The sequence below is a fragment of the Loxodonta africana genome, chromosome 7 (genome assembly GCF_030014295.1).
Source record: "Loxodonta africana isolate mLoxAfr1 chromosome 7, mLoxAfr1.hap2, whole genome shotgun sequence".
Classification (NCBI taxonomy): domain Eukaryota; kingdom Metazoa; phylum Chordata; class Mammalia; order Proboscidea; family Elephantidae; genus Loxodonta; species Loxodonta africana.
This window is the reverse complement of record NC_087348.1, coordinates 119,427,230-119,450,411: the sequence shown is the minus strand read 5'-3', so window position 1 is coordinate 119,450,411 and position 23,182 is coordinate 119,427,230. Positions and strand designations below refer to the sequence as shown.

Below are 23,182 nucleotides of genomic sequence, written 5' to 3'. Positions count from 1 at the left end.
ACACAAAAAGCTCATTGTCATGGAGTCGCTTCCGACTCATAGCTACCCTATAGGACAGAGTAGAACTGCCCCATAGGATTCCAACTGCCGACCTTTTGGTTAGCAGCTGTAGCTCACCATAGTTCTTAACCATTGTGTCACCAGGGCTCCGGAGTCCGGTCACCAGGGCTCCGGAGTCAGTGATAGCAACTGGTTATTGTTTTTGTTTTAATAAAAGGGGCCTAGTCTGCTTTTTTTTTTTTTTTTTTTGGTTAGTCTGTTATACAGGTGTATTAAACAGTGAGGAACCAAAATCCAGTTGGTTGATAATTCAGAAACTGACTTTGGATTGGGTGGTATGGCCCTCCTATTTGACTTTAGATTAAAATAATACTAGCAAGGTGTAGAAAAAAGTATCTGATAAAGTTATTGTATATGATAAAATAGAATAACTTTATCAGATACTTTTTTCTATCAGATAAAATTAAGGTATAACATATGTGGATATGTACTTGGGTTATATAGGATAAAGCCTAAAAGAATAGCCCAGAATTTTAATATAATTACTTTTGGGGAATGGGATTTGGAGGGGGAAAGATATCTTTCTGTACTTTATATATTTTGTGTTTCTTCCCCAAAAACATACAATTTTTGCATTTAGAGATTTGAGTAAATTCTTAGTTAAAAAAAAAAAAAAGCTTTTATAATCATTTTGATAATTTGAAAATTTTACCTAATTTTAAGACATTTAAAAGATGAATACCTTTGTTGTTAGGTGCCTTGAGTCGGTCCCAATTCATAGCGACCCTGTGTACAACAGAACAAAATACTGCTCCATCCTGTGGGATCCTCACAATCATTGTTATGCTTGAGCCCATCGTTGCAGCCACTATGTCGATTCATTTTGTTGAAGGTCTTCCTTTTTTTTGCTGATCCTCTACTTTACCAGGCATGATGTCCTTCTCCAGGGACTGATCCCTCCTGATAACATATGTGAAATATGTGAGACACTATCTCTCCATCCTTTCTTCTAAGGAGCATTCTGGCTGTACTTCTTCCAAGACAGATTTTTTTTTGTTCTTTTAGCAGGCCATGGTATATTCAATATTCTTTGCCAAGACCATAATTCAAAGGCATCAATTTTCTTCAGTCTTCCTTATTCGTTGTCCAGCTTTCACATGTATATGATGTGACTGAAAATACCATGGCTTGGGTTCCAGTGCTGCATCCGTTTGTTAAAACGACTCAATTGATATTCCTTCAATTCATGGAGACTTGTTTTTCACCAATGCCTTCAGTGCAGCTTGGACTTCTTCCTTCAGTACCATCAGTTCCTGATCACATGCTACCTCCTGAAATGGTTGAACGTTGACTAATTCTTTTCGGTATAATGACTCTGTGCATTCCTTCCATCTTCTTTTGATGCTTCCTGCGTCATTTAGTATTTTTCCCATAGAATCCTTCACTACTGCAACTCAAGGTTTGAATTTTTTCTTCAGTTCTTTCAACTTGAGAAATGCTCAGTGTGTTCTTCCCTTTTGGTTTTCTATCTCCAGGTCTTTGTATATCTCACCATAATACTTTGTGTTCTCGAGCCACCTTTTGAAATCTTCTGTTCAGCTCTCTTTTACGTCATCATCTCTTCCTTTCACTTCAGCTACTCTATGTTCAACAGCAAGTTTCAGAGTCTCTTCTGATATCTATTTTGGTCTTTTCTGTCTTTTTTAATGACTTCTTGCTTTCTTCATATATGATGTCATTCCACAACTCGTCAGTCATTTGTGTGCAATGTGTCAAATCTATTCTTCAGATGGTCTCTAAATTCAGGTGGGATATACTCAAGGTCATATTTTAGCTTTTGTGGACTTGCTCTAATTTCCTTCAGCTTCAGCTTGAACTTGGATATGGGCAACTGTTGGTCTGTTCCACAGTTGGCCCCAGGGCCTTGTTCTGACCGATTATACTGAGCTTCTTCATTATCTCTTTGCACAGATGTAGTCAGTTTGAGTCCTGTGTATTCCATCTGTCTAGGTCCATGTGTATAGTCACTATGCTTTTGAGAAAAGGTATTTGTAATGAAGAAGTCGTTGGTTTTGCAAAATTCTATTACACGATCTCTGGCATCGTTTTTATCACCAAGGCTATATTTTCCAAACACTGATCCTTCTTCTTTGTTTCCAACTTTTACATTCCAATCACCAGTAATCACCAGGGCATTTTGATTGCATGTCTGATCAATTTCAGACTGAACTGTGGCCTCCAGAATAGAATATTGAGTCTCATGGGGTAGGCATGGGAAGGGGCAGAGTCATATTACCAATGAATGCATATGTATATTTACCCACAATGTTTAAGCTAAAAAAGAAAGCAAACATCACTCTAAACCACATTTTGGGGAGTTTGAGTTGGATAGATTATGCTGCATGCTCCATGCCTGGTTATTGAACTGCAAATGTTGGTGCCAGTGTGCTTCATCTGAGTGGGGGACAGCTTTTGATGGCTGTGATTCATATTTTCAGGAGTCTTGCAGCAATTACAGACCTAAAGATAGCTGGGATCTTCCGATACATAGAAATCTGCTCTGATATGTGCAGAAAAACACTTGGTGTAATTTACTGTCACTGTTTTTTTTTTTTGTTTGTTTGTTTATTTGGGGGAAAAACAATCACAAATTTGTGGGCTTGAGTCAGATAATATTGACCAAAGTGTAAGGTGTATGTCACTAATATTTGTTGTATCTGTCTTGAAAAAGACTGCTGTATTGAACAAAGAGGTGATTAAAAGTGTTATTTACTTTGTTTTATCAAATCACTTTGTTAATGTGTGTACTGAAATGTATTAGAGTTTGTGTTACACCATACAATATTTTCTGAAATAAAACTTAATTTAGCTTTTGTGATGGCATATTTGAGGTATATAAATGTGCATTTATGATTTCCTTAGCCAAATCTTTAAAAAAATATTTTCTAGATGTTAAAAAACTTTAAAATAATATTTAGGCATTACCAGGAAGTAGCTCAGTGTTCTGCAGACTATATCCATTATAATTACTTTATTCTTTCCTTTTCTTCTTCTATAATAAAGTGTCTGAATTCTGAGTTAAATAGAATGCATGTGTGAGGAAGATTAGATAGTGAAAAATCAATTATTACAATCTTCAGGGTATAGTTTTAAGTTAAAAATCACTTTATAATAAATTATATACCCAATATAGTTACATATGAATTATCAACACAAAGATTCTTGGGCTTCCTATCCATTTTTTAGAGATTATAATCCTTAAGAATTTAAATTTAAGTGGGACTATTTAGTAAGAAATAATGCTAAAGATTATTTTTTTCACATAGTAGTCTATCCTAAATTTGGTGTCAGCCCTCATCATAAGTGAAATAATTTGAAGATTTTTTTTTTCCTTTGATTACCAGACTAACACCAAAATTTTATTGTATGATACCTTATGTCCTCAGGTTTCTATAGCAAATAATGTCTGCAGTAAACAGCTGAAGAACGAAAACAGATATTTTTAAAAAGACAAGGAGAATTAGAAAATCTCTCCCTTTTTTAAAATAGATTTATAAACATATTTAAAATCTAAAACTTTATCTGCTTTCATGAATAGAATTTTTAACTTCCCAGACTAGTACATCAGGTTTGTTTAGAAGATAGTAAACATTTCAAAGAATTTCAGAATACCCCAGGAGAAGATCATTGTTTGCATAGTTGTAATCCTTACCAAGATTTTACCACTGCTTTTAAATTTGAGGCCTTAACTTTTTGCCTAAATAAAGTTTAAAATTATGTATATTAACTATGTACATATATATGTAACATTTTATATATATATGGAAAAAGCATATACTTTACTCACAGGCAAACTGAAGTATGGCTTCTCTACTCAGAATACTTCCAAAAGTGTTAGCTGCTAAACACTGATAATGACCAGAATCCTTTGCTTCAATTGGATTGCTTATGATGAAGGTGCCGTCTATCAAACTATAGCGATAATCACTTTCTAAGTCTATTTCTGTTCCATTTCGAAACCACCTTAGGAAACAATCAAAAGAGAAATATACAAAAATTACTTGAGCATTATAATACTCCCTGGGAGTGTCGGGATATTATTCAAGGGAATTTTTGAAGGCTTAGGAAAAATTATTGATAATGAATTTCTACCTGTAACTGGGAACAGGGTTGCTGCGCACTTCACAATTAAATGCTACTTTCTTTTCATCAGAATCGGTTGGAAAAATGACATCATCTGGTTCTTGCACAAACACTGGCCCATAGTCCACGCTTTCTGTAAGGACAGAAAGGACACGCTTTAAAATTCTTCAAAATATCAAGACATTTTGTTTCTTTTTCCATTATTTATATTCAAAATTCTTGCTCTTTCCTTGTAATTAATGAAGTACCAAAATAAACTTACAGCTAGCAAATTATATTTCTTTAGTAAATTGCAGAGACCTAAACTGATTTTTTTTTGTGATTAAAAAAAAAAAAAAAACTTTGAAAGGTATGATAGCTGTAAGGAAAAAATGAGTGTCTAAAACATCGATGCTGTATATTAAAAAAAAAACTACAACTCTCTCTCTCCATGTACATATATATATATAAATATATATATATATAATTCCATTGCCACTGAGTCGATTCTGACTCATAGCGACTCTATAGGACAGAGTAGAACTGACCTATAGAGTTTCCAAGGAGTGCCTGGTGGATTCAAACTGCTGACCTTTTGGTTAGCAGCCATAGCTCTTAACCACTGTGCCACCAGGGTACATATATATATATATATATATATAAAATTTCTTTGTTTTTATCCTGTAAAGCAGAGCTAAGAAAAATTCTGTTAAACACAAATATTATGTTTTTTAGAAACCTCTAAGTATTTAAATCTCTTACAATTTTAAAAATAATATATAATAAAGAAAAAGTCATGAATTAATACTATCACTACTTGGGAACTATAGATATCAAAATATTGGTCCTTATACATTCCTTCATATCTTCCTTCCTTCACTCATTCAATCAAGTGTTGTTACTTGGTGCTAATGATGCTGGAGTATGCCGTAAATAAAATAATAAGATAATGCAAATAAGTATAAAAAGTAACCCTTGCTTTAAGGTGCTTATATTCTCATGGAAGAGATAAGACATGTCCTCAAAATACAATGTCACAACAATATAAAATTAAGTGTTCATCAGTAAGTAAATACAGTCAATAGGAGATCAGAAGAGAAAAAGCCTGAATAGGAAAGAGGAGGCACACTTAAACTGATTGAGTGCCTACTATGTGCAGTTAGCAGATTTGGTCTAATTTAATTACTTAACACTCAGATCCTTTGATGAAGGTAATTTGAAATTAATGAAAATTTCATGAAAAACTGGCAGTAGGAATGGATCTCAAATGTTGACTTGGATTTGAAGTGTTTTGGGATACTATTCCTGAAGAAATGGTAAATAAATATATTGGTGGGAGTACAAATAAGGTGCCATCTAGTCCATTGAAACTCATAGCAATCTCATGTGACAGAATGAAACTATCCCATAGGGTTTTTTCAGCTGTAACCATTATGGAAGCAGAGCCCTGGTGGCATAGTGGTTAAGAGCTCAGTTGCTAACCAAAAAGTCGGCAGTTTGAATCCACCAGCAGCTCCATGGAAAGCCTACGGAGCAGTTCTACTCTGTCCTATAGGGTTGTTATGAGTCTAAATCAACTCGATGGCAATGGGTTTCAGTTTTTTTTCCTGATTTATTATGAAAGCAAATCGCTAGAGTTTTGTCTTATGGATCCCCTGGGTGGGTTCGAACCATCAACCTTTCAGTTAGCAGCCCAGTGCTTAACTGTTGAGCCACCAGGGTACAAACATGTGCCATTAGGCTCTCTAGCAGCCTGAATTGTGAACTAGGGAAAAAGCAAAATGTTCTGCTTTATTTTTATTAATCATGAATTTCATTACATGATGGCCTTTGATCAGGGTTTCCTAACCTCGACACCATTAACATTTTGAATCAGAGAATTCTTTGTTGTAGGGGGATGACTGGTGAATTGTAAGATGTTTAGAAGCATTGTTGGCCCCTACCCACGAGATGCCAATAGGAGCCCTTCCCTAATAATCAAAACAGACATTGCTAACTTTACCCTGGGGAGAAAATTCATTGAAAACCACTGCCTTAGGTAGATGAAGGAAGACTGAGGGAAAGACAAACTCCTAATGTCTACACAATTTCATCCTCAGTGGATAACCACAAAAAAAATTCAAGAAAGGCAAGAATGAATGTTTCTGGAAATGAGAACTTTAAAAAATATTACTGGAAAAGATATACACCTTAGAAGAATAGATTCAAGTGATTTGTATTGAAACGTATTCTGTTTCTCTTTTTTGGGGCAAAAAAAAAGTGCTCATGATATTCTAAACATATATCCAATAAAAACTGAGCACTTACAATGAGCAGGTACTTATTTTGGATGTCAAGTACCTCTAACAAGTATTTTCCTAAAATTCTAAACAACCTAGCTGAAGTTTTTTTTACTAATTAAACTGTGTATCTCTGTATCAAATTATATTGCTGCTGCAACTAAGATTTCTTATTCAACAGAGAAAAGGAAAACTAATGGTCTAATAATAAATAACTAGAGGAAATTGTTGTCAAAAATGTATCTGTTGTTGAATCATGATGAATTTATAACAGTTTGGAAAAGCATATCTAACTCCGTCAAATGCCCAGTTAGAATTAAACAACCCAGGCAAACAGTGAAAAATAATACCTTCTGATCTTTTAAAAAAAAAAAAAATTTTTTTTACACATTGAAAATGTGATTATTTAATTAATATTGTAAATTCATAGGATCCATAAAATTTACACTTAATACGTAGTTTTATACTTTTTGTAATAGAAAACTCTTGAGCTTTAGAATCAGTCACACTTGGATTCAAATTCTAGTGCAATCATTTTTTCACCCTGGACCAATTACTTCTCTGAGCCCCTGCTGCTGTATTTATTAACTGTGGATAATAATGTTTTCTGTACAGTATTTTTATCAAAATTGATTGACATTAACATCTGTAAATACCCAGTGTATCGTAGCTACTCAGTATTAGAGCTAATAATAATAATAATAACTGATGCTTTCTTGTAGTGTAATCACAGTATGCCAAGCATTATGCTGAACAATTTACATGCAGTGTCTCACTTAACTCTCACAACAACCATGTGGCTAGTTTTATTTCCCCGTTTTGTAGATGATGAAACTGAGGCTGAGAACAATTAATTTATATATTAGTTAAATGCCAGATCTGGGATACAAATCCAGGGCTATTGAAACTTGAACCTAATTGCCACCACTACAACTATATTTTTTAGCAAATATATTTTTATTTTTAGCAACCGTGAAATGCCCTCATGTGTTATTTTCATAAGCATGTTAAGCCAAATTTTTTTTATATGTTGCTGACTTCAATTGACATTAAGAAGACATAATTAAACTACGAAATAAGCAGATCTAACAAAACCTGATAAGGTTTTCACAGTCAACTGCTGAGCTAATGTGCTATAATTATCAACTCAAATTAATAGAAACAAACATTTTCAATTGTTTATTTTCCAATTACCTGGAGACTACCAAACTCAATCCATGACTTTTGACCATGGCTTATACCTTCATTATACAACTATGTTCAAAAGTAATATTGTTGGACTATTTTTATATGTATAGGCAGGAGACTAAAGAAAATGAAAAGAAAGAAAATGAACAAAATGATCTGATATACCTGAAATATGGGAGGACAGGTGAACGAGGCCAAAGCATGGCATATGTGTGGGCATGCTATGCCAGAGCTGTTTTACCTAATTTCATCATTTCCACGCATTATATGCATGGGCGTGTTACTTGTGTGGGTGTGTTGTTTGTGAAAAATATGGTACTGCTTCTTCTTATTATTATATCTACATTTTAACATTTATAAAGTACTTTCATGATCTATTATTATTTAATTCTCTGAACTCAGTGTTATAATTATTTTACATTCAGAGATGAAAATTTTGAGACTTCTCCAAAATCATTTGCATTGTAAATAGTTGATTTTAGCCTAGGTTCTCTGGCTCCAAATCTTGTATTCTGAAAATAGTGAAAGCAGAAGAAAGAGGGGGGCGGGGGGAACTGCAAGGCTCGTGAAAATTAGAATGGTAAAGATTGTTAAATTATGGACTAGTGAACAATAGGAACTCTATTATGACTGCCCATATTGTGTAAGATATCACATTGTTGTCCACTATCACTTTCGAAGGAGCCCTGGTAGTGCAGTGGTTAAGAGCCCAGATCCTAACCAAAAGGTCGGCAGTTTGCATCCACCAACTGCTCCTTGAAAACCCTCCCAGGCAGTTCTACTCTGTCCTGCAGGGTTACTATGAGTAAGAATTAACTTGACGGCAATGGGTTTGGCTTTTGGTTTTGGTCGCTTTCTAAGGCAGCTTTAAAAAAGAAAAAAAGTGGAACCGATTGTTATGGAGTCAATTCTGACTCATAGTGACCTTATAGAACAGAGCAGAACTTCCCCATAGGATTTCCAAGGCTGTAAATCTTTATGGAAGCAGAATGCTGCATCTTTCTCCCACAGAGCAAAGATCTTTCAATTAGTTAGCAGCCAAGCACTTAACCACTGTACCACCAGGGCTCCCTAAACCCAAATGACAACAAAGAAAAATGTAAAAAATAAGGAAAGTTATTTCAAATGCCAATTAGATAGGCAATCTCTTTCTCTTTATGTCTCTCACTCTTTTTTTCCCCTCTTACAAGCAACATTCATTGTAAGTCATAAAAGAGCAAGTGTCTATGTATGACTTCCCAGACTCCAGCAATGGGCAATTACTGATGATTTTGTCTCTGAAGAGATTAGTTTTTAAAGGTGCTGTTGTGTGCTGTCCAGTCCATTCTGACTCGTACCAACAAAGTATCACAGGTACATTGAATCTATTAAGCAGATTATTTGATTGGTTCATCGGAGGTAGTGAGTACCAACTATTGATGATGATGATGCATAACGTTCTTATATGCTGTACTTTTTAATGTGAAGGAACCTGTAACATGTGAAGACAGGCTTCAAAATCTATATAAAATTAAAGCATAGAAAAGACCTTCATATCAAAGAAATCGGCATCTATTCAAGAAATCATAGAGACATTTGTGCATCAGGCAGATACCATCACACATAATACTAATTTCTCATAAAACCAAAAATATCAAACCCATTGCCATAGAGTTGATTCCGACTCACAGCGACCCTATAGGACAGAGTAGAATGTACCATAGGGTTTCCAAGAAGAGGCTAATGGATTTGAACTGCCAACCTTTTTGTTAGCACCCAAGCTCTTAACCACTGTGCCACCAGGGCTCCATAATTTCTCATAGGTGCAGTATATTTTAGTGGTTGTATTATCAGTTCTTCTTATTAACAAACTGCCAGATGTCTGTAGTTGGCGGAGCCCACAATGTTAGTGGCCATCATATGTATACCGCCAGATTCATCCCTCAAGGGGTCCTTTTTTCAGAAGAGAACTGTTCCAATTCAGAAAGAATCTATTCATTCTCTCTTACAAAGGAAGATGAAATCAACCCATTTCCTCACACTTTTTCCCAGTCTACCTCCAAATTTTCTGAGTTGTGTTTGTTAATCATAGTTCACATAGTTTCTAGTTTCATATTCATAGTCTTATTATTAAGAAATTAGACACTTATTAATGGTCTCCTCACCACAGTTTTCTGTTTCTTATTTAGATTAATTATCTCCGCTTCATCATGGCCTTCTTCCAACAGCAGATTTTTGTTTATTAACACTTGTTAAAGAATAATTGAATAAGCATTTCTTTTCAGACTGCAATACTTACTTTTCAGGATATTTATCTCTGGCCTGAAGTCTAAGGACAAAGGAATTTGTTGGATAGGTGTCTCCACATTTTGGTCAAGTATAACACTTTTTCCTTTTTTCAGTGAAAGTAACATTTCATATTTGTTTTTCATTCTTTCTTTTTGTTTTACTTGTATTTCAGAATGACTCCCAAACTCTCTACGTGTAAGGCATTCATTGAACAACCAAGAAGAAAGTCATGTGAATGAGAAATAAATGTGAATTATAGCATTAAGAATTTATCCTGACTTTTTTTTTTTTAATGTTACATTTAAAAGGAAAATCATTTTCAAACTATTAAAAAGAAGCTGTAATTTCATTAGGAAGCAATGTGCATTTCATTAGATTATAGAGCCCTTCTTCGAGTCTTCCTTCCCAGTTTAGGCCTTTTGGTTACTATATAACTAAAGTATATTTTAAGGTCTAGAGCTTGTGGCAGGAGATATTCAACCAGTTAACCTTCTATCTAGTTTGGCCAGTTATACTGCTCCCATTTTTATAACTGATTTTTTTTTTATTATATCCTTGAGCTTTAATCCTTCCATATATACCAAGTTTTGAAAATATCCTTTCAACCTATTCTATTTCTAAATTCTATTTTGTTAACCCTTCTAGAAGGTCCAGTACTTCCTTTCTGCCAAGACATTTTAAGTATCACCAAATCTGAGACTCTTATCTGAGACTCTTAGTTCATGGTGTTGGATTATTCTGTTTTCTTTTGTTTTTCTAGATCATTACTACAAATTATCAGGTCTTCTTAGATTTTAAACTTGCCTGAAATCCATTCCTGAATAACTGTTTTTATGCCCATTTTTCTCAAGAATTAGTTCAGTGACAGATTCCAACCCTCTCCACCTACTGGTTAGCTCTCATTTATGGCCTTGTATAGCTTATTCATAAAATGTGACTTAGGCATATTGGTAATATAATCTAGGGAAAATACCAACCTATTGTGTGTAATACAATTACAAAAAAATGCCCTTTTAATGATCATTAATATATTGTGTGTGATAATTTCCAGAGACTGAAATATTTAATTAGACACTGAATTTTATGATGACTTTTACAGTTACAATGTGCAAAAACTTTTCCCACAATGTGAGAACAAAGGACAAATTTCTAAAGAAAATATTAAAACTTCCTTTAATTATAACTTGCATTTGAACACTGAAATTAACTTTCTTTGTGAAAACTAAAGTGTAAACTGTCATTATAAAACTTTCAAGTGTTCCTAAAAATTAAAGACCATTATTTATTAAACAGCAGTGTGAAGAATGTTTCGTGGCTAGTGGTATTAATTTTGTACACACGATATGAATGAAGCGAGAGGCTGGTAGATTTTTATTTTTTTTAATAATTTTTATTGAGCTTTAAGTGAACGTTTACAAAACAAGTCAGTCTGTCACATATAAGCTTATATGCACCTTACTCCATACTCCCACTTACTCTCCCCCTAATGAGTCAGCCCTTCCAGTCTTTCCTTTCGTGACAATTTTGCCAGTTTCTAACCCTCTCTACCCTCCTATCTCCCCTCCAGACAGGAGATGCCAACATAGTCTCAAGTGTCCACCTGATACAAGTAGCTCACTCTTCATCATCATTTCTCTCCTACCCACTGTCCAGACCCTTCCATGTCTGATGAGTTGTCTTCGGGAATGGTTCCTGTCCTGGGCCAACAGAAGGTTTGGGGACCATGACCGCCAGGATTCCTCTAGTCTCAGTCAGACCATTAAGTCTGGTCTTTTTATGAGAATTTGGGGTCTGCATCCCACTGATTTCCTGCTCCCTCAGGGGTTCTCTGTTGTGCTCCCTTTCAGGGCAGTCATCGGTTGTGGCTGGGCATCATCTAGTTCTTCTGGTCTCAGGATGATGTAAGTCTCTGGTTCATGTGGCCCTTTCTGTCTCTTGGGCTCATAGTTGTACTGTGATCTTGGTGTTCTTCATTCTCCTTTGATCCAGGTGGGTTGAGACCAATTGATGCATCTTAGATGGCCGCTTGTTAGCATTTAAGACCCCAGATGCCACATTTCAAAGTGGGATGCAGAATGTTTTCATAATAGAATTATTTTGCCAATTGACTTAGAAGTCCCCTTAAGCCATAGTCCCCAAACCCCCGCCCTTGCTCCGCTGACCTTTGAAGCATTCAGTTTATCCCAGAAACTTCTTTGCTTTTGGTCCAGTCCAGTTGAGCTGACCTTCTGTGTATTGAGTATTGTCCTTCCCTTCACCTAAAGTACTTCTTATCTACTAACTAATCAGTAAATAACTCTCTCCCCCCTCCCTCCCTCCCCCCCTCATAACCATAAAAGTATGTGTTTTTCTCAGTTTATACTATTTCTCAAGATCTTATAATAGTGGTCTTATACAATATTTGTCCTTTTGAAGAGGCTGGTAGATTTTTAAAAAAATCATTTTCTGAAGTGGCTATGAAAGAGTGATCAGATGATTCAGGAATGCTACTACTTACTAGTATGGCCATAGCATATGACTCCCTCATGGTGTTGCTAGTTGCCCTTGAATTGGTTATATTGATGGCGACCTTATGTATAACAGAAAGACGTGGTGCCTGGTCCTGTGCCATCTTCATAATCTTTGATATATTCAACCCCATTGTTGTGGCTATTGTGTCAAGCCATCTCATTATGGGTTTCCTTCATTTTCTCTGACCTTTTACCAAACATGATGTCCTTTTCTAGGGACTGGTCTTTCCTGATGATGTGTTTAAAATAAACAAGACGAAGTTTTGCCATAGTCACTTCTAAGGAGCATTTCAGTTTTATTTCTTCTAAGGCTGATTTCCTGGTGGCCTAGTGGCTAAAAGCTATGGCTGCTAACCAAAAGGTCAGCAGTTCGAATCCACCATGCTCTCCTTGGAAGCCATATGGAGCAGTTCTTTTCTGTCCTGTAGGATCACTGTCAGTTGGAATCAACTTGCTGGCAATGGGTGGGTTTTTAAGACTGATTTGTTGATTTTCTGGCAATCTATAGTACATTCAATATTCTTTGCCAACACCACAATTCAAATTCAACAACTCTTCTTCGGTCTTATTTTTTCATTGTCCAGCTTTCACATGCGTATTAACCCCATTGCTGTTGAGTCAATTTTGACTCATAACACTCTTACAGGACAGGGCAGAACTGCCCCAAAGAATTTCTAAGGAGCGACTGGTGGATTCGAACTGCCAACTTTTGGTTAGCAGCCGAACTCTTAACCACTGCACCACCAGGGCATATTAGGCAATTGAAAAGACCATAGCTTGGGTCAGGCACACCTTAGTCATTAAAGTGATGTGTTTGCTTTTGAAAACTTTAAAAAGGTCTTTTGCAACATACTTGCCTACTGCAATACGTCATTTGATTTCTTGACTGTGTGGGCACAAGTAGAATGAAATCTTTGACCATTTCATTGTTTTCTCCATTTATCATGATGTTGCTTATTGGTCCATTTCTGAAGATTTTCATTTTCTTTACGTTCAGGTCAAATCCATACTGAAGGCTGTAGTCTTTTATCTTCATCAGTGAGTGCTTCAAGTCCTCTTCACTTTCAGCAAGCAAGGTTGTGTCATCTGCATATCACAAGTTGTTAAGGAGTCTTCCTCCAACCCTGATGCTGCATTCTTCTTCATATAGTCTGGCTTCTCAGATTATTTGTTTAGCATACAGATTATGGTAACAGGATACAAGTCTGCCACATGCTGTTCCAATTTGAAACAGGCAGTATCCTCTTGTGTGTTTGAACGTCTGCCTCTTGACTCATGTACAGATTCCGCTTGAGCACAACTAAATATTTTTGGATCCCCATTCTTTATAATTTTATCCATAATCTGTAATAATATGCACAGTAGAATGCCTTCACATATTCACTAAAACACAGGCAAATATTCTTCTGGCATTCTCTGTTGTTAGCCAAGATCCATCTGACATCAGTATCCATATCCTCTTCTGAATCTGGCTTGAACTTCTGACAGTTCCCTGTTGATGCATGGCTGCACTTGTTTTGGAATTATCTTCAGCAAAATTTTGCTACTATGTGATATCAAGGATATTGTTTGATAATTCTTGCATTCTGTTTGATCACCTTTCTTTAGAATGGAAACAAATGTATGTTATCTTTCAATCAGCTGGCCAGTTAGCTGTCTTCTAAATTTCTTCACATACATAAGTCAGCGCTTCGAGAGCTGCATCCATTTGTTAAAGTTTCTTATTTGGTATTCCATCAATTCCTGGAGCCTTGTTTTTGCCAATGCCTTCAGTGTAGCTTGAACTTCTTCTTTTAGTACCAGTGGTTCTTGGTCTTATGTTGCTTCCTTAAATGATTGAATGTAGACCAATCCATATGCCACCACTGATGAAATGCCAACCCACTAGGCAACTTCGTCAACAGAAGAACATTACTTCTTCTTACTTTTCACTTATGATCCAAAAGACACAGTTAGTTAAAAAAAAAATCAAGCAGATATTTTACCAGGGTGCATAAATTCAGCCTAACCATAGGTTTCAAGAAACAGAAAGTGGTCTTCTAGGTAAATGCCCCCTTATTTAACAATGTTTGTTAAGTTCTTATTAAGCCTTACACTGCTGTAAGTGCTGAAAAAGGAAAAAAGAGAGAATGTGAGATGGTCTTTGATAAAATGACCTATAGTTAAATTAGAGAGGAAAGCACACTAATATGAAACAATAACAACAGCACTAAAAAATAAGGGTATAAAGAAAAAAATAATAAAGTTTCAATGAATGGCCTTGAAATTGTAAAGCTCTTATTAGAATATGGTCTCTACTCTTAAATTGGTAGAAACAGAGTGATTTGATTTATACAGGAGTGTATTTTCCAAGTGAAATAGTATTTTCTCCCTCCAGAGGGAATTCCTATTTCCGTAAAAGACCATTTAAATTTCTGTTTTGATTCCCCCAGAACATTTATTAGCCAAAAATATTTTGAGGAAACAGCAAAAAATTCTCAACACAGAGGTTGCTTTGAGCCATGACACCGTTGCCCATATTTATATCAGGAATTGCCAAGTGTCTTAATTATCTAGTGCTGCTGTAACATAAACACTGCAAGGTGGAGGCTTTAACAAACAGATATTTACTTTCTCATTGTTTAGGAGACTAGAAAAGCCTGAATTCAGGACACTGGCTTTAGGAGAATTCTTTCCCTCTCTGTTGGCTCTTGGGGAAGGTCCTTGTCTGCTTTAGCTTCTTTTTCTTGGTTGCTTAGAGATCTCATGTAGTATGGCATTTATCTTCCCCCAACTCTGATTGCTTGGTTGGTTGCTTGCTCAATTTGCTCTTTTTGTATTTCAGAAGAGATTGACTTAAACACAGGCTACACTAATACTGCCTCATTAGTGTAATAAAGAAAACCCATTCTGTAACGGGATTATAACCACAGGTATAGGGGTTAGAATTTACAACCCATATTTTGGGAGAGACATAATTCAATCTATAATATTATGTAAGATCTGGAAATAAACCATGTTGATTATTAAATTTAGCCAAAGATACTGAGGATATGGGGCAACAAATTTGGTAGGTAAAGGAATTTTTTCAATGTCAGGAGCCAGTGAGTCTGAGAGAAATATGTAGGAGCTTTCAAATTTATATGTAATATTTTGTTAAAAAAGAAGCAAATTTGGCAAAATATTAAAATTTAATAAACCAATATAAAGGGAACAAGATACTTTTATCAAATTACTTTCTTTTTGTTTGAAATACTCCACAATTTAATAAGTGATTAAATGAAGTATGATCAGTTGCCTCCGAGTCAATTCTGACTCATGGCGATCCAATGTGTGTCAGAGTAGAACTGTGCTCCACAAGGTTTTCAAGGATACTTTCGGAGGCCTGTCTTCCAAGGTACCAGTGGATAGATTTGAACTACCGACCTTTTGGTTAGTAGTCCAAAGTTTACGTGTTTGCACTACACAGAGACTCCAAATGGAAGTATAATACATTTAATATAAAGTATTAACAAATGAAACAGTAAGTAGATTGGAATTTATTTGATAAAAACTATAAACAAGTGAAAATGTGAGAAGATTAGAATTTATTTAATATAGACTATTAAGAAGTGAAATAGAAGATTGGAATTTTATCTCTTCTACTTTCAGCATTTGCTTTTTTTTTCTCCAGGTTTTCCATAGCATCTGTTGGTATAACAACTAAACTAAAAAGTAGGTCTTCTGAAGAATACAAAGAAAAACAAAGAACAATGCATAATCAGTGCCGGAATAAGCAAGCCTTGCCTAAATAGGATTGCCTGCTTAGAGAAAAAAGCCAGCCTATTGAGATGATCACAAATGAGACAGAAAATTAAAATAAATGAAATTCATGTAGAAAACTTTGAAACTACGATAATGTGAGAAGAGTCCTCTGTAAAAATATAGAATTATGGTAAGGATGATTAAGAGAATACCAACAAAATTAACAAGGCTTACATGTTTATTATCTCACAGTTTCTGTGGGTCAGTAAAACCAGTCGTGGCTTAACTGAGTCCTCTACCTCCGTGTCTTTTACGACGCAGAGCTGCAGTCTCATCTCAAGGTTCTATTGAGTAAAGAACCACTTCCAAGCTCACTTACATGATTATTAGCAGAATTCTATTCTGTTCCTCATGGGTTGTTGGACTGAGGGCCTCAGTTACTCATTGGCTGTTGGAGGCTGTCTCAGTTCTTGCTACAAGGGCCTCTCCATTGGCAGCTCACAACATGATAGCTGACTTCCATCAGGTAAGTAAGCCAGAAAGCAACAGAAGGCAAACCAGATGGAAGCCAGATTCTTGTCCGAAGTCGTATACAATTTCTTTTGCCATACTGTCCAGAAAAAAGTTACTAGGTCCAGCTCACAGTCAAGGGGGAGGAATTACACAAAGGAGTAAATACAAGGAAATCAGGATTATTGCTAGCCATTTTAGAAGTTGCCTACTGTAGACATCATCATATTTGTTTCAGTTTTTTTTTGAAAGAAATAAAATATCAAAAACAAAATTGAAGTCATCTGTCTTCCGTAGGCAGCCCTGGTGGTGTACTGGTTAAGAGCTATGGCTGCTAACCAAAAGGTCAGCAGTTCAAATCCATCAGGTGCTCTTTGGAAACTCTATGGGGCAGTTGTACTCTGTCCTACAGGGTCGCTACGAGTTGGAATTGACTTGACAGCAGTGGGTTTGGTTTTATCTTCCCTATTGTTTTGTATGTTTCTATAAAGATCTCAAATCCCATAAGGCATATGTTACTATTTTGCTGTCAAAATACATATGTATAAACACACATAATAAGAAGTTAGAAATAAAAATACATATAACTTTGTGAGACTTTCTAACATTAACTGTAAGCCATTAGTAGCCTGTAGGTCATAAGAAAGTTATTTAGAAAATTTCTCAACTTAGACATAGAAACATAGAAGCGTGTGACGTCTATAAAGGACATAACAACTTTTAAGTTCACTGTGACCTGACATGCTGTGTTAAAAAAGATGCCGCACAGGTGACGGAGTTTGGGAGCCAGGGTTTCAGGGGACATCTAAGTCAACTGGCGTAATAAAAACTATTAAGAAAACATTCTGCATCCCATTTTGGACAGTGGCATCTGGGGTCTTAAACATTAGCAAGTGGCCATCTAAGATGCAACAATTGGTCTCAACCCACCTGGAGCAAAGGAGAATGAAGAACACCAAAGACACAAGGCAAGTACGACCCCAAGAGTCAGAATGGGCCACATAAATCAAAGAACAATATCAGCCTGAGACCAGAAGAACTAGATGGTACCCAGCTACAATCGATGATTGCCCTGACAGGGAGCAAACAGAGAATCCCTGAAGAAGCAGGAAAGCAGTGGGATGCAGATCCCAAATTCTAGTGAAAAGACCAGACTTAATGGTCTGACTGAGACCAGAGGGATCCCGGAGGTCATGGTTCCCAGACGTATTAGCCCAAGACAGGAACCATTCTCGAAGCCAACTCTCCAGACAAGGGTGGGACTGGACTACAAGACAGAAAATGATACTGGTAAGGAGTGGACTTTTTGGATCAAGTAGACACATGAGACTATCTGGGCAGCTCCTGTCTGGAGAGGAGATGTGAAGGCCAAGGGGGACAGAAGCTGGCTAAATGGACACGGAAACACAGGCTGGAGGGAAGGAATGTGCTGTCTCATTAGGGGGAGCACAACTAGGAATATATAGCAAGATTTATATTAGGTTTTATATGAAAGACTGACTTGATGTGCAAACTTTCACTTAAAATAAAAAGAAAAAAAGATGAAGCACAGTTAATCATTACAAACCACCACTTAAACATAAATCTAAACAACTTTCCTAATTTCTAACCTTGAAGAGATGATGGGTCATTTGGCTACTCTCAAACTCTGTAGAAAAGATGTAACAGTATACATTTTGACATCATACTGGCTCTCGTTGTGTGGAGCCAAGGTGACAAATTCACATATAAATCTTAAGTGTCTGGTCACTCACTGAAGGTGGAAGAGAGGGAACTGAGATTCTATCCATCTTTGACCTTGAATCCTCTCTACTAGGGACCTCCTCAGAGTTCCAGTTGTGGTTAAGCCTTCCTCCAGAGACCTCTCCGTAAAGGTGAAGCCCTGAAGTCTAAAGATTTGAACTCTAACCATTGAACTAACATTGTAATAGTTAATTCTGATTCTCCGATTCTAAATAAGTGTTGTAAGATTTTATTTGCATGCCTTGCCATGACTACCTTGCAATAAATTAAATGAATTTAAGCAGAACAAACCTGAGTACCCCTCTGTTAATTTGTAAGATAAAATCCTACACAATGCCTAAGGAGTCCTTGCGTGGTACAAATGGTGAACGCACATAGCTGCTAACCAAAAAGATCTGCGGTTCTACTCCACCAAGAGCAGAACCCAAAGCAAGGCCTGGTGATCTACTTTAAAAAAATCAGCCATTGAAAACCCTATGGCGCGTACTTCTACTCTGACGCAAGTTGTTCTGCAAACTGGGATTTTACGTTTCTCAGAAAAATCTTAGCTCTATCTGGGGTACTTCTTGGCCTCATTCTGAGCAGAAGTGAGATGACTTTCTATTCAGGGTCTGTTAATTTTCTCATTTTTCACATGTCAACCCAGGTTTACTTTCTATTAAAGCTAGGGGAATTACCTGACAAGAGCCATATGTCAGGTTCTTGTCAGAAGAAACTCAAAGTCATATCCAGCCAATATCTATCAAATGGTCAGATAAGAAAGCAATAGTTATGGGTGATTCCTTGGAACGCGTGTAGAATATTCATTATTCCTAATACTTTAATCTGTATTAAACTAGATCAACAAAGTACCTGAAATTATATTATATTGGTTCCTAGCCTAGGTCCTTTCTACTCACAGTATGGTCCACAGGCTTGCAGCATTGGCATCACCTGGGAGTTTGTTACAAAAGCAGACTATAAGCCAGATCTATTGAGAGGGAATCTATAGTTTAACAAGAGTCCCAAGTGATTTGCATGTATATTAAAGACTGGGAAACACTGTTACAGAGAATCACTTCTTATTTTTTGTCGATGTTTAGGTTTCATCTGCCTTTGCTGAAGCACATGAAACTCCTTATGATGTATGTACTAAGAACAAAGTTCAGGTTACCGACCATTGCATCAGAGTAAACTCTTAATGAGGAGCCACCAGAAAAAAATTGGCTGACCTTGATGTTGAAAATAATTGTACTTCTACTAAATACCAATTTCACTTTAATCTTTGAAACGCTGGGAAATATATAATTACCTAGACTTTTTTTTTCTTTCCCTTGACTGCTAATTACCTGAAATGGGACCATCTTTCAGTAAGTATATAGGCATGTACAGCAGACACTTTGAAATAGTTTCATGCCTGCCTCCTTTTTACATCCCACTGTTTATTGTTTTCAACATTTTCATGTATTTTAGTTATCATTGTCAGTTATTTTAACTTCTATTTGGAACGAGGGAACCGAGGAGTAGAACTATTTGGTATCAAATTATACCAAATATTATAGCACTGCTATGAGCCAGTATTGACCCTATGGAAAATAGTTCTTTTTTTGGGGGGGGGTATTATAGTAGCTCATTGTTCCTACTCTACTTTGGTGTTAGCCCATAAAACAATAATGCTGAAAGAACATCTCTTCCTGGTTGCATCTGATGTTAGAATTAATATACTGGGATGTTTGAAAGTTATACTAAGTACAAATATTTTGAAAAATAGGACATATTTACAGGATGCTAACACTATGCTTAAAAAAAAAATTCAATTCCAACATTTAGAGATGATGTTCTACATGGCAGCAATTGGTATAGTTATGAGGAATGACTTTGCCTGTACTTGGCATCACAGCCTAATCTGGCATTTCTAAAATTGGTCCAGGAGTTTAGTTCTTGCAAAATGTGTATTTTAAATGTTCAGTCCTTCATCAGCCATTGTTGAAAGGTAGCCCAAAGAGTGTTGCTGTTGTTAGTTGCCATCAAGTCAATTCTGACTCAAGGCGACCCCATGTATGCAGAGTAGAGCTGCTCCATAGGGTTTCAAGGCTGTGACCTTTTGGAAGCAGATGAACAGGCCTGTCTTTCAAGGTGCTTCTGAGTGGGTTTAACCTGCCATTCTTTCGGCTAGTGGTTGAGTGCTTAATTGTCTGTGCCACCCAGGAATCCTGCAGCCCAAAGACTACTGGGCTTCAAATCAGTTAATAATGTGAATGAAAACTGGCTCTACTTATCAGCAACATGACCCTGAGTTTCCATTTCTGTAAAAAACAAAAACAAAGGCAGTAAGAATATTCACCTCATATTTATTTATTTATTTTTTATTTATTGAGAGAGTAAAGGAAATAAGCTATTTAAAAGGGCTTAATACACAGCTGGAAACCCTGGTGTGGTAGTGGTTAAGTGCCAGGGCTGCTAACCAAAAGGTCAGCAGTTTGAATTTACCAGGTGCTCCTTGGAAACTGTAAGGGGCAGTTCTACTCTGTCCTGTAGGGTCTCTATGAGTTGGAATTGACTGGATGGGCAACAGTTTTTTTTTTTTTTTTTGGTAACACACAGCCAGGTAATAAGCACTAGTGATTCTCTCTGACTGTTAAATAACTTTGTACTGTTTCATTGGCATATCTAAAATGACAAAGTTAGAGAACATCTAGAAAATGTTCTCTATCAAATCATAATTTTAATAGTTGCATACACCAAAAACCATTGTCATCGAGTCCATCCCAACTCATAACTACCCTATAGGACAGAGTAGAACTATCCCATAGAATTTCCAAGGAGCGGCTGGTGGATTCGAACTGTCGACATTTTGGTTAGCAGCTGAACTCTTAACACTGTGCTATGAGGGCTCCAATAGTGTTGGGCATTTAGATTGTTTCTTATTTTTCACTCATAGAAATAATGCTAATTGTATGCATATATTTTTGTATGCATTGCTTATTATTTCCTTATGCAGTAGACATTTCTGGAAATGAAACCACTGGACTGAAAGATATGACTATTTTAAGGCTCCTGATATTCATTACCAAATTGTCCTCCAGAAAATTTTGTAGTTTTTACTCTCAGTATATGAGAGTTTATTTAATCTTAATTCTAAATCAGGACTGGTATAAGGTATAGTTAAATAATAGTGAAATGCATAAAGAATCCTGAAAGACATGTCAAGTGGAGAATAAACTTACCATCTTGTTTGAAGGCTTCTGAGGAATGATAAAGATTGATGGGAGAATAATAAGGCTGAGCTGCCCCTCGCCAACTGGGTGAAGAAACACTCAATGTTCCTAATGAAGGACTGCTATATCGTGGTCTGGTCTTTGAGCCAAAGAGGGCTGCAGATGAACTTTTCTTAATTCTTAGCAAAGCAGCATATGAAGTAGGGAGACTAGGAAGAGCTTCAGAATATTCTGTAACAGAAAAAAAAAAAAAAAAGTGGATTCTAAGCAGTTTTTTTTTTTTTTTTCCTATTGTTTCTTCAGATGACATTGTTGAAAATCTTCCTTGGAGCTGCAACCAAATACAAACTGCTTTGAAAGTGGAAAAATTAAAACGTTATTTTTTTAGAATATTTTCTGTAAATTCTATTGGTTATAACATTGCGATTCTGTAGGAAAGAAAGGAAAAAGGAAGGGAGGGAGGGATAGGAAGAGAGAGGGAAGAAGCCGTAGGAAGAAAGGGAGGAAGGAAGGAAGAAAGAAAGGCAAAGAAAGGGGGTGAAGAGATCCAAAAGCTCAATTTCTTTTGCTTTCTTTATCAGGAATGTTTGGGAATTAACTTTTTTGAGTTTGCCTTAATATTAAAATACTCATTCACATATCTTAGATGAGTTCATTCTTTATTATTAAAAATAGAAAAAAGTTAAAAACCTGACTTTCACTTATATTCTATAAATACAGAGTGGATCTTCATCATGGAGTAGAAGACATGTTTAATGCAGCATATGTATTTTGACTAGCCTGTAAATATTATCTCATGTTTTTGAAAAGCAGTCAAATTTACAATGGAACATGAAAATTTGGATGAAATTAGTTTTGTCTATTTTGTTATTACATAATTTATATGACTTAAACGAAACCCCCATGGTGTAGTGGTTAAGAGCTACAGCCGCTAAGCAAAAGGTCAGCAGTTTGAATCCACCAGGTGCTCCTTGGAAACTCTATGGGCCAGTTCTACTCTGTCCTGTAGGGTCACTATGAGTCAGAATTGACTCAATGGCAACAGGTTTATATGACTTAATAGTATCAAGAGGGGATTAAAAAAAAAAACAAAACAAGAGGAGATACTATTATGAAATTCCTTGTTTTATCAATTACTGAGAAATGCCTTTCCCATATTTTACTTTAATTCCTAAGTTTGGCAGCTGGAAAAGGCATACATAGTCTCTTGAGTGGATTGAACTAACTCTGTTTTATGTCCAGAGGGGAAAATTAGTTTAGTATATAGATAAAATAAAAAAAAAAAATTATAATACATTCTAAGCAACTAGGAATTGGGCTATTTTTCTACGTCCAACATCAATTCATCTGAACCATTTGCTGATTTTGGAAATATTTTAAAGAATCAGACATTTTTATTCTGCACATCTGATACAGTAGAACTTGAACTTAATGAATGCTAACCAAAAGGTCGGCAGTTCAAATCCGCTAGGTGCTCCTTGGAAACTCTATGAGGCAGTTCTACTCTGTCCTATAGGGTCGCTATGAGTTGGAATTGACTCAACGGCACTGGGTTGGGTTTTAACTTAATTTTAGGTAAAAAAAAAAAAAAAAATTTCTTCGTCAGTAAGCTTTCTCGTAATTATAATTACTTAGAGTCATT

At 36.0% G+C, this 23,182-nt stretch overlaps 1 protein-coding gene across 1 annotated transcript in view; it reads right to left on the bottom strand.

The window, feature by feature from the left end:
• The window catches only part of CNTN5 (contactin 5), a 577,721-nt gene extending 555,871 nt beyond the window's left edge, over positions 1-21,850 (bottom strand). Inside the window, exons 1-3 of the mRNA XM_064289547.1 lie at positions 21,550-21,850; positions 4,153-4,276; positions 3,848-4,023 (exon numbers count right to left, since the gene is read on the bottom strand). Coding sequence (XP_064145617.1) covers positions 3,848-4,023; positions 4,153-4,276; positions 21,550-21,850 — 601 coding nt within the window. The remainder of the gene's footprint in view (positions 1-3,847; positions 4,024-4,152; positions 4,277-21,549) is intronic.
• Between the last annotated feature and the right edge of the window lie 1,332 nt (positions 21,851-23,182).